The following is a 12,391-nucleotide window of genomic DNA, read 5'->3' as shown; positions in this document are numbered from 1 at the left end:
CTGGGGGCAGTTTTGGGCACTATGAGATACAAAACTCTTGGAGAGCATTCCATGGAGGGCCCACAGGCATGGTGTGAAGGGCCATGAGGGAAAGCTGTGTAATGAGGTGCTGAGGGCATTTGCTCTGTTCAGCCTGGAAGAAACTGAGGGGGGACCTCAGTGCAGTCACAGCTTCTTGTGAGGGGAACAGGAGGGGCAGGCACTGAGCTCTGCTCTGTGGGGACACTGACAGGACCCAGGGGAATGGCCTGAAGTTGTGTCAGGGGAGGTTTAGGTTGAATATTAGGAAAAGGTTTTTCAGAGGGTGGTTGGGCCCTGGAACAGGCTCCCCATGGCAGTGGTCACAGCACCAGCCTGGCAGAGCTCCAGAAGTGTTTGGGCAATGCTCTCAGGCACATGGTGGGACTCTGGGGATGGTTCTGTGCAGGGCCAGGAGTTGGACTTGATCCTTGTGGGGCCCTTCCAACTCAGCATGTTCCATGATAAATGTGAATTCCCCATCTGTGAGGTTTCATCTTAAATAGTTTCTTGATCTATAACCTGTCCTCAAGAATACACAGAGAACCCCACTTCAGAGCACTTAATTCCAAAATACTGACTGAGATCCATCTCTGAATTGGAGAAGTACATTCCCCTTAAATCTCAAACATAGGTACCTGTTCTGGTTAGCTGCATCCGTTAAAAGATACATAATTAATTATTTTTCAAGTAAATCAAAACTCTTATGATTACAAAGAAGTGAAGATCCCTTTTTATATCTCATGTTAGAGTATAATAGGAATATATTAATGCAGACATGTTTGCCACCCTGTTTTACATCTATTTAAAATGAGTACATTTTACTGCCCTGTTTTCTTACAGCAGTTATTTAAAGGGCAGTCTGGAACACACATTGCATCACTTGAGTCTTGAAGTATTGTTTGAAACAGACTTAGGCTGACTTCTTAGGAGGTAGTAACATTTGTCTACAGTTGCTGACTTTCACTATTTGGAGTTGCAAACATCTGATTTAATAATAACAGATTTGTTGGAAAAAACACTGTTATTCTTGCTGTTACCATCATCCTCTTTGAGGGACTTTTGGTATTTTTTATTCCCTCGGGATGCAGGTGGGATTTGTTAAAATTTTTTAGTTCTCTTACCTCAAGCATAAGTACCAAAGCATAATTTCTGTCTTGGCTTTCCATCACTATTTAGGAGAAGTAGGCAACCAAGGTTATATATCTATAGTTTTCAGTTATTGGTCTGTTGCTGTCACTAGTACCTTTAAAATTGTTACTTTCTTCCTTGTTTTCATAGAAGGTTGAATTAATAATGTTAAATACAGTGTTCTGGTACACAGAACTGATTTACCCCATATATATTGCTGTTGATCACTTCCAATAGCATCCAACAGCTGATTGACTGTGGAAGCTCTGTTAGTCTTCAGGGAGGCTTTGTAACTTTGCTCTCTGAATCAAGTGTCTTAGTGAAGCTGACAGAGCAAGGGATGTGACCAACACCAGGCCTTACCAGCAGCCTCACACTGTGTCTTTTGAGCAGCATTTGAGATGGGCTTTTTGAATGAATTGGTACAGGAAAATGAAGAATCTCTTCTGTTTTGATTTGTAACCACAGTACACCATCTTTTGTTTGTCTGTAAGAAGGAAAAAACCATTTCAGGTTTTGTCAAAACCATGGAGCTCTGGCAGACTAAGGAGAGAGGGATCTATGCTCAAACCAATACAAAAAAAAAAGATAAAAACTTGTCTTGCTGTTTCTGTTTTGAAAATATTATAAAAAACAGGAGGGATCATTTAGAACAGAATTCTTCAAGAGTAACTTAAATATTTAAAATGTACTTCTGTATAATAAAAACTGTAGCCATATTCTGTCTGAACACTCTTACCTAATCCAGAGGGAGCCCCTGTGTTTGACCCAACCTTTCTTTCCCACATCTACTGAAAGGGAAGGAGGCATTGTAACAGAAAAAAATTCTGTCAGCTTGAGGTAATCTGATCAATAAACAAGCCCCCAAACCTAATAAGCTTTGAGCAATGCCTTTCCTTTCAACTACTTGTACTCTGTGATCGTCCACTGCAGCAGCATAGTGTCTGCAGGTGTGATGGTATCTGAAAATGAGGAGGTTTATTTATGTTGGCCTTTGCACTAAGTTTTCCTTCCAAGATCTTATCTACTTCTATCAAACCTTTCCAAGTAACTTTAGATCTTCATATCTTTTTGCTTTTTTTCCCATGTAAAAGTAAGTATGAGAAATACTTTCTTCCAGATAAACCAGGCTACGCATGACCAGGCAGTGGTGCTACAAAATGCCCTACAAAACATTCCTAATCCAACTTCAGAATGCATGCTGAGAAATGTAGCAATACGTCTTGCACAGCAAATATCTGATGAGGTTGGTGAATTCCTTTCTGTATCACCTTTTTCCTTATAGCATCTTTTCTATTTTCTTAATCCTTAAATTTGTTGCTTTTTAAGACAAAGATTTTCCTTTTAAAATGTTTTAGGTAATGATCATATGAAAGAGAAAAATCTCAAATCATTGCCAGTGTGTCTTTATATATTGAAGATGCTTTAATGACACAAATGAAAACCTCAGTAAGGCTAAACAATGTGCTTTGCAAACATAGTGGTCTTATGTGTATGGTGTGGCCAAAGCCCATTTGGATCTGGAATGAGGAGTCTTGTTTGAGAATGTGACAGTGAATTCAGCTCAGTTCAGCAGGAGCTAAAATCACAACTGCTTTACCTTCCTCTTCCATCTGCATCTGGATCCCTTGGTTTCCAGGGTGGAAGCCATAAATACAGTATTTCTGAACTGTATAGCATATCTGCAAAACCATCTCAAAACATTTCTGACATATCTAGATAGAAGGTATTACTGTATCCTCATCTTGGTGTTGACAAGTTCACTATCCCTTGAGAACAAAGGGCAGTGTCTAAAGAAAGCACAACGTGCTGCAATGCAAGACTGAGCCATCTGCCTTCCCTCAGTGGTGGTTTTGCACCCACAGGTGTAAAATCAGCCAATTCAACTTCGATTTAATCAAAAATCTTCTACAGAAGAAGTATCTTTTGAGGTGAGATGTGAGGAAAGGTTTTTTAATTCTGCCTTTGTCTTTCCTAGAGGCTTGCTAATAAATAAGTTTTCATTCACCAAACACATCAAGCAAACAAAATCTGAATGTGTTTAACAGTAGTGCTGTGTAAGATTTGTCTGTAATTTTCTGAAATTATGAATACTGCTGTAGATCTAAAATTCATGTGTACTGTAGTTGCCTTTGAAAGGTTTTTTGCCTTTTCATGTTTTGATGGTCAAAGACTCTTTACAATGGATCTCAAAATTAAAAAAAAAAATCTGACATAGTTTCCATAGGCCAGAGAGAAGGCTTTAGCACAGAGAGGAATAATTCACCTTTTTTTAAAAAGTTGATCTTTAAAGACTTTGAAACTACAATGAGATAAAAAAAACTCTATTGTTTTTCTTGTGGCACTGTTGCTGTAAGGTTGCTTTCCTTGTGACAAATACAAAATACCTTTTGTTTTATTTGGAAATACTGTTAATGTCTATATCAGTTCAAGAAGGCACATTGTTCAGGTTTCCTGATGCAGATACCTACCTAGCTCAGCTTCTTAAGAGTCCCCTTTTTTATTGTCTGAGCATTAGAAAAATGAAACTTGAAATCCATCTGTCTGCCTTCTGCTTTTAGAGATCACCTATTTTTTGGATTATTCTGTTTTGATCTACAGACTTTAGATAAGTTTGGTAGTTTTTTTGAAAGTTGATGTGGAACCCTAAATAATAGCAGTTGGAGTGTGTTTTGTAATGTGTGTATATCAGTAGAAACTACTGGATGTGAATTCAGACCATGCACAGAGTACTGAGGAGTGACTCTGCATTCATTCAGTACATGAGCTGTGTTCTTATTCATGTTCAACCCTCTGTGTCTTGAACATGAAGCAATCCCTCTATATAATGATCACATACTTGATAACATCAGTGTGTTCAGGCTGGCTATCAGCTAGCACAGCATGGGGAGAAACCCTGAAATAAGTTCAACTTTTTACATTGCTTAAGAGGCTGGCTGCCTTCCAGATGAATGCTTGGTGGTTTCTTGGGTTTTTTTCCTTAATAAAGAAGGTTTTAGCATTGAAATTGGTAGTTACTGCTAAGTCTTAGAACCAGAGTTGCCAACATCCTACTTCAAAAAATTAAATTTTGCATAAGTGAAGTATAAATACTCTTCAAGATACATCATCTGTTTTCTATTTAAGGAAAAAAAAAATCTTTGTTTTAAGATTTTAAATCTTAAATTTTCTGTGAAACTCATTTGTGGGAATTTAGAATCCATTGCAGTGTTATTTGCAGCTGTATTTTAATGTTGCTTTAGTTAATTTCTCTTTTTTTTTCAGGCGTCAAAATACATCCCTGACATCTGTGTTATCAGGGCAGTGCAAAAAATTGTTTGGGCATCAGGTTGTGGATCAGTTCAGCTGGTTTTCAGCTCGAATGAGGAAATTAGTAAAATCTATGAAAAGGTAAGAATTCCTGAACAGCTGCTTTTCTGTATTACTGTTTGTTTTTGTACAAAAGGGAGTGGATACAAAGGGTTGACCTGGGCAGGTTTAGAGTGTGATGAGCTTTTAGGTGGCTACAGTGATGTGTTTCAGAATCAAGTATATCATTGTCATAGCACAGCTTAATTTTCTGTTCTAAATTCCTTTCCTCAGTAACTGGTGAATTGTAACTTGAATCTGGTGTCAGTTGAAGAATGCACCAGTTCTGTAACATGTTTTCAGCCCAGTTAGATTCTGCATCTAAATAAGGAATAAGCATTTCCTGCAAGGCTAATTTGTCTAGTCTTCAAACTTAAAAGGTCTGTTCTGCAGAAGTGATTCAAAGCATATGTGCAGTCTAGAATGAGAAAGAAGAGCAAAGAGATGTGAGAAGCATTGGGAAAAAAGATTTAATTGCTAATTCTGTATGGCTTTTCTTCTTTTATTAATGGGCTCACGTGTGGTTTACACAGCTAGTTTGGAGTTAGGAGTTCTGTACCAGTAGATTATCACACATCTTGTGATAAGTAATGTTGCTTACAGTTACAGGAAATAATCTGGATTTGGACAATGATTTAAAAAAAGCATTTCCTATTTTTGTCTTGTAAAATGAGGTTTAGTACTCATCAATACTTGCCTGAGAGTGAAAGGAAAAGTAATATGTAGGGAGGCTTAATTCTTGGGGTGTGTGCTGTTGTGTTTAAATGATCAATTGAAAGAAGAGTATTTACCTCAGCAAAATGCAACACCTCTCCATTAGCTTTCATAGGGTTATAAGGGCATCTGCTTCTACTGCTGTGAGCATGACTTCTTCATGAAATAAACTGGGGCTTGGGGTTTTTTTAGGTAATACTTTCATGTAAAACATGGTTTAGTTTGTGTGACAGTCCTGGCACATGAAGATAAACTCTTTTATCTATACATGGGATGCTTTAAGAGTAGTGCACTAGAGAAAGCATACCTAAAAGAAAAGAGATCTAAATTTGCTTTTTAAAAATTCTTCTGGGTAGAAATTGTAGAGTTAAGTTCTGTAAAAATATTTTGAGATAATGAAAGTTTTAAAAGTGGTGAAATTCAAGCTGTATGTTATTGATCATCTTTCACATGATTTTGTGTGTTTTTAATTTTTGGGTTTTTTTATTTTTATTCTTATTGACACTTACATGGACATCTGTAATAAATGGTGGCTGCATTTGGTGTCTGCTATGCAAAAGGGAAATAAAAATTGAAGGAGAAAAATTGGAAATTCAAAAGAGGAAGAAATTGTAGAAGTAATAAGAAGGGGAAATAAAGTGCCCTTTGTTAATATAACATTAAAACAGAGGAAAGTATCCTAGAAATAGAGGAATATCATGGAAGGAAAGGCAGTTTAAGAGAACTGTATCTGGTTATAGATTAGAGGAAGCAATTTTTATGATGGCTTTATAAAGATGGAATATAGCAATTTACAGACCCCCCCATCTCTGGGTGCCTGAGTGCAAGGAAATATTTCACTGAGTGTAAAATGCACTTTGCCTTTCTCCTGGCTCCTTGCAGCTGTGCAGAAATAACTTTCCCTTCTAACCAGGGCGTTGCTGCAGAGCAGGTGCAGTTCTGGGTTTGCTGAAGGAATTCTGCCTTTGCTTTCTGATGTTGTGTCAGGACTGCCACATCCTCCTGCTGCAGTGCAGTGACTGCCTTGGATTTTGTAGTTATTGTGCATAGACAAAATAGTGATTGCTGCCAGAGTGAGGCATATTTTGGCCTGTTCACAGTTAGTTCTCTCCTCTGCATTGTAATCCCTTCTTTCTGCCTAATTAATCTTGATACCTTTCCACATATAAAGCAAATATTTAGTGCCTGTAGTTAATGTGACTAACCTGCACTCATGATTTATAAATGATAAACTGAGACCTTCTCACATTCAGTTTCTTTGGAATTTCTTGAATGTAATTACTTCTGGATGGAGAAGAGGGTTTACCATTATTCTCAAAGTATTTATTTTGAAAGAATGTACCAAAATCAACTCAGTTAATTCAAGTGTTTAGTTTAAGAAGTAACCTGTGCACCAGTTAAGGTAATATTATTTTCTGTGTCAAAAATCATGACAACAACTATGTTTAAAACTTGAACTTCAACTCTTTCATCTTTCTGAAAAATAGCAAAGTGATTAATAAATTCTAGCAATATTAAAAACCTTTTGGTCAAATAGGTTGTGAGTGTCAAAGCCTTGTAAAAGTGAATTGATAAATTAATTATACAGCACTATGGCCTTTCTCTGTTTAAGTAGTAGAGTTTTCCAAGTTTTAAATGCCATTTTTTGAGTGGTAAAGAAAAACAAAACAAAAAAATCCCAAACAAAACCCCAGATGCCAACTAAGAAAAACTCCCAGCAGTACTAACTGATGTAACTGTTGCCCACAGTTGTCCTGTTTAACTTCTGCCTCCATAAGTTCATGCTTGGAATCCTCCAATGAGAAGCACAATTCTGGAAGTTCAAGTCATCCCACACAGTACTTTGGCTCAGATCTGAGTGCATAAAATACTTGGCACTGATAATCACTTAGTATACAAACTGTGGTTTGTGTTTGTGTTTAGTGATATACCTTGGAGCCTGTTGGGTTTCTTGGGATTGTTTTCTGACCCACTTTGAGCACTCTTGTTTGTTTTCACAGACAAATGCAGGAAATGAACCAGACATGGAAGATGAACAAGTTTGCTGTGAAGCCCTGGAGGTGATGACCCTGTGCTTTGCTTTGATTCCAACAGCCCTGGATGCACTCAGCAAAGAGAAGGCGTGGCAGACATTTATTATTGATTTACTGTTGCACTGTCACAGCAAGTAAGTTTTGGTCACATCCATTATTTTACAGTTCAAAATAAATATAAAGCCTAAATGCAGAGCAGTGGCTTCAGCCCATCTGAAACTGTGATGTGGAGTACTGGGTGTTTTCAGAAACCATCCAGGTGGAAAGTTGTTAATGTGTTATTAAACTTGGTTGCCAGCGCTTTGATCTGTTACTAATGAGTTAATTTTAATTTTTTAAGATACTGTTGTTTCATTCGAACTTTTCTTTGAGAATTGACAGGGATCTGAAATTAGTGGTGTCTTAAGTTTTTCAGTATGTTTTAAAGGGAGTCAGATTATGGTGCTCTCAGATGAATGGGGTCAGAATTTGAGCAGAATTTGTGTTTTGGGGTTTTTGACTTCTGGATATGCAGATTGAAAGATTTTATGTTTAGAATATTTACTTTAACAAAAGGATCAAGTATCATCAGAGCATCTCTTTACAGTGAGCTCTTTGCACACATTGGTGAAACTGGAGGGTTACCAGAAATACCACAAGCTTTATTAATTTGCAGCCTGTGGTACAGGGTGTTGAATTTTCAGTTTCACTGAAGCTTACTTGTATCACTCATATGGAAGTATAGTTCATACTGTCAGTACAAGAAGCTACCACTTCTCTCATATGCCTATAAAACTTGAGATAAATACGATAATCTCACTTGGAATGGTGCAACTGTTCATTGTTACATGGTAAAATAGCATGAGCATGAGTGGAAACAGAAGATTGCTTTGTAAATGAAGATGGTGAAGTTGAACTAAGCTGCTGAAAAGTTCTCTTCTGAATGAATGTGGAAACAAATTGGTGTTTGTGGTGCAGAGAAAGTTTAGCAAATACCAGACAGAACTCTGAATATCCTTCCACAACTATTGTTCTCTAATCTCCTGTGCTCAATCAGAGAACAATGTGAGCAAAAATATGAATGTGGGAAAATTTTTGGTGCACCATAAAAGACAAAGACAGAAGATGACCAAGTTCAGATCTCACAAATAGAATCTTTCTAGAAAAGATCACATGAATTGTTTGTTCTACAGGGTTTGGCTGGGACTTCTATTTCCTCAGAGCACAACCATGTTATACTTCTAAACTTAGAAACAGAATGCAAAATGTTTAATACTAAATGCTAGAGTACCTTTTCTCCTACAAGGTAGTTGATTTTGTAATGGTGTCCTCTGAATGCAAGATCACCTAAGAGGAGATAGCCAAACAGTTAGTCCTAAATAATCCTGGAACCCAGAAGTCTTCTGCTGATCTCTGCAAAGTGTTTGGTGGTCACATGTATGAGGCCTAAATACATTAAAATTCTTTGTGCTGTAAAGCCATGGCACTTACACCCACTGCAGGGACTGTCTTCTATGAACTGAACAGAGACCTGTGTCCTGGAGCTCTCAGAAGGGCAGGATTCAGATTGCCAGCCTTAAGGGAGGTGCTTGACCTCCAGCTATTCCTCCTGCTGAGTGTGAGTCCATTGTGCCAGCTCTGTGCTGTCATCATGTGTCTAAAACAGCATGAGATGCCTGTGCTCAGGCAGCTGCATCCCTCTCATGATTCCTTAAGAGCTCTTAGATGGTTACAGCCTGACAGAAATGTAGTACTTGTGTTCAAACACTGCATACTCAGAAACATAACAGTGTGAGGCATGTCACATTGGTCACATTTGTTACTGTAGGAGAATATCACCTTTGTCCATTTCATTCTGCCTTCAAGTGCACAGAGCTGAGGAGTGTCTATGTGATGTGTCCCAAGCAGTTGAAGGATTGTATCTTGAAATAACTTTGTGTGAGATGTTCTACAAAAACATGGGCTCAGCAATCAGACCCCATCAAATGTCAATTATTGTTAAGAACAAAACAGAGCAGCCCCACCCTGCAGTCTGCTGCAACTCAGAGCAGAGTAGGAGAACTTGCAAAGATCAGGGAAGGGTGACAAGGGAGATCAAAGCTCTGCAATGACTTCCATCTGAGGAGCAGCTGAATAGCTGGGGGCACTTCATACTGGAGGAGAGATGAATGGTGGGAGGAGAATACTACAGAGACCCTTAAAATCAGAATAGCAAAGGGAGAACAAGTGGAGAGCTGTCGTTCTTTGTGTAAGACCTTCTTGAGCATAACATTTAAGCAGTGCAAACCTTCAGTTTGGAAATGGTTTGAGGGTTCTTTCATGAACTTGTCCAGTGAGGACTATGATATACTGCTCTTGGTAGTTTTCTTGAACCACAGATTGTTAGAAGCTGAGAGAACATTCTGGAGAAGTGTCTCTGCATGATTCCTTCTTCTTGTGCACTTTGCTTTGTGCATGGTGACAGAGATGGTGCTCAGCCAGGTGCATCTTTGCTCTGACCTCTAGATCATCCTAATGTGGCTTTGAAATCACAGTTAACCACACATGAAAAAGCTCTGAAGGGAAGAGGATTCTTCGGTGTGCTTTCCACCCTGACTCCATGAGCACAAAACAGAGATAGCCACACTGAACAGACACTGCAAAACTCACTTTTTCATATATTGAGATACTTCATAAAATCATTCATTCAGCATTCATTTGTAGTCTCTTCCCACACAAAAAGAGTTGCTCCCAACAGTTTTTACAAGGTATGATGCTCAGACAATTAATCCTACAACTTGAAAGAAAAGGATGCACCCTCATTTTTTTAGGTTTTTCTTTTTTTTTCTTTTTTTTACTGAAGCTTGTCCATTCCTGCATTGCTCTAGTGATTAGATTAGGTTCTGAGGTGAAAAATTTCCTTTAATTATAGCCACTTGAATTTTCAGGAGGGTCATCATCTCTCACATCTTACTAATGATAAATTTTGATCACTTCAGAGATAACTCAGCAAACTGCTGCAGTGACACATAAAAGCAGTTTTACTGGAGTAGTTCTGGTTTGTACCTGGTTTTACCAGCTACAACTGGTGCTTGACTAGGAAAAAAAAAATTATTTAGGATTGCAAATTTTTGTGTTATGCAATATTTGCTGTCAGTTGCTAAGGTGTAGTGGCTAGGTGTTTTTAAGTTTCTTTTTCTTTTACCTTTAAATATTTGATTTGTGTAACAGTTTTGTAATACAATTTATGCTTCTGAAATTTCACTGCAAGGAGAAATAATATGATGGATAGGGAATAATTAAACTGTTCATGTTTCCTACATTATGTTCAGGTTTAGAAAATGGCATTAAGCAGATAAACACAAATTTAAATAATGTCCTGTTTGAATAGGGAGGTTGAATTTAATGTTTCTATTCAATTATTTCCAGAACTGTTCGTCAGATGGCACAGGAGCAATTCTTTTTAATGGCTACCAGGTGTTGCATGGGACAGAGACCTCTCCTTTTCTTCATTACCCTGCTGTTTACTGTTCTAGGGGTAAGTTTTTAGAGATAAAGTCTTCAGTATGGGAATGTATGTAAAAGGTAATAGGACAAAATACCTGCAAGAAAAGACAAATTGTTATTAATAATAGTCACCATAAGATAAATTGTTTCTGACCTACAGACAAGCAGCACAGATGATTTCCATTTGAGCTAGACCAGGGGAAAAGGGACTCTTTTGCATTTTCTGTAAGAACATGAACAGGTCATGGCTTTAATGTCTGCATTTGATCTTTGGTGATTGCTAACCTCTAAGTAAAAATCATTACCAGGTTAGAGAATACCTGCAGTTAGTGCCTTCTCCTACTGGTCCTGCCAGGGCTTTTCAGCTCATTGCTCTCTTGAGCATTTGATCATAAGTTTTGATTTGGTTTTCTTTTTCCCATTCAGGTATAGAAATTGTTACTAAAATAGTTGAGAATTCATTCATTAGCAGCTAAATACAATTTTAAACTTGCAAAAGTTTAAACTTACACTTCTTTTCTTTTACATTTACTGTGAGATTTAGGGGAAATAGGTTGGTGTTGCACTGTAAGTAGAAGCACTTATAAATTCTTTGCTTTTGGTTTGCACAGAGCACTGCAAGAGAGAGAGCCAAGCATTCTGGAGACTACTTCACCCTCTTAAGGCATCTTCTTAACTATGCTTACAACAGTAATATTAATGTACCCAATGCTGAAGTGCTTCTCAATAATGAAATTGACTGGCTTAAGAGAATCAGGGTAAGTTTCAGGATCAGTTTATTCCTAATAATTAGGGTTTTTGCTGCAGAACTGTAAACTTTCTTGTGAACTGCAGTTCTGAGCTTAATGTTTGCTGTTTGGAGTATCCTAACTTTCTCTTAAATGGCAGGATGAAGTAAAAAGAACAGGGGAAACAGGTGTTGAAGAAACGATCTTAGAGGGTCACCTTGGAGTAACAAAAGAGTTGTTAGCATTCCAGACACCTGAGAAGAAATACCATATTGGTTGTGAAAAAGGAGGTGCTAATCTCATTAAGGTAAGTTCAAGTTTTTTGACCTCTGGAAGGGATTTGTCTTTGTGAGGTTTTGGGGGGAATTGATTTTTGGGGTTTTTTATTGTTTGTTTTTACCTATAAATAAGTAAAAAGGAGCCTCAAATCTTGTGGGTTGTATCCATAGAAACGCTTTTGATTGGAGTTTAATGTTTTCTTTTTTAAAAAAATTAAATTGCATGTTTCATTCATAAAGTGTATTTAACATTTTCATTCTTCGTTAAGTACTGTATTTAACATTTTAATTCTTATTCCAGTACTTGACCAACATCACACAAAGATAGTGAGATACAGTCTCACTGTACAGGACTGCTTTCCTTCATTACCTCTGTAATGGCTTTCCTGCACATGTTCTTAATTAGTGCTGTTAATGCTTGGGGCAGGTTTGAACAAATGCATCACATCTGAGCATCTCTTTAATCAGACATGTTTTCTTTGTACCTCTGATATTGTAGAGCAGGAGTGTTGGTTTTTCAGCACTAATTGATAAAGGGCTTTGTAGATAATATTGCTTTTGCAAAAGAAACTTTTTACCAATCAAGAACAGTACAGATTTATTTTTACCTTAGAGTGGGGAGATGGGTTTGCAGGGAACCACTTCAGAATGGAGTTCTTCTGTTCTAAGTTTAAAA

At 37.6% G+C, this 12,391-nt stretch overlaps 1 protein-coding gene across 3 annotated transcripts in view; it reads left to right on the top strand.

The window, feature by feature from the left end:
• USP9X (ubiquitin specific peptidase 9 X-linked) overlaps window positions 1-12,391 on the top strand; it is a 96,228-nt gene that overhangs the window by 62,795 nt on the left and 21,042 nt on the right. For 2 of the 3 annotated variants that reach the window (XM_074534531.1, XM_074534530.1), the window contains exons 24-29: window positions 2,270-2,395; window positions 4,414-4,539; window positions 7,212-7,378; window positions 10,632-10,740; window positions 11,321-11,467; window positions 11,598-11,744. In XM_074534531.1, the coding sequence (XP_074390632.1) occupies window positions 2,270-2,395; window positions 4,414-4,539; window positions 7,212-7,378; window positions 10,632-10,740; window positions 11,321-11,467; window positions 11,598-11,744 (822 nt within the window). The remainder of the gene's footprint in view (window positions 1-2,269; window positions 2,396-4,413; window positions 4,540-7,211; window positions 7,379-10,631; window positions 10,741-11,320; window positions 11,468-11,597; window positions 11,745-12,391) is intronic. The other variant, XM_074534532.1, reaches the window with a different exon arrangement.

This window comes from Zonotrichia albicollis, chromosome 2 (assembly GCF_047830755.1).
Source record: "Zonotrichia albicollis isolate bZonAlb1 chromosome 2, bZonAlb1.hap1, whole genome shotgun sequence".
Classification (NCBI taxonomy): domain Eukaryota; kingdom Metazoa; phylum Chordata; class Aves; order Passeriformes; family Passerellidae; genus Zonotrichia; species Zonotrichia albicollis.
The sequence above is the reverse complement of the archived record's forward strand: the minus strand, read 5'-3'. Positions and strand labels throughout refer to the sequence as shown.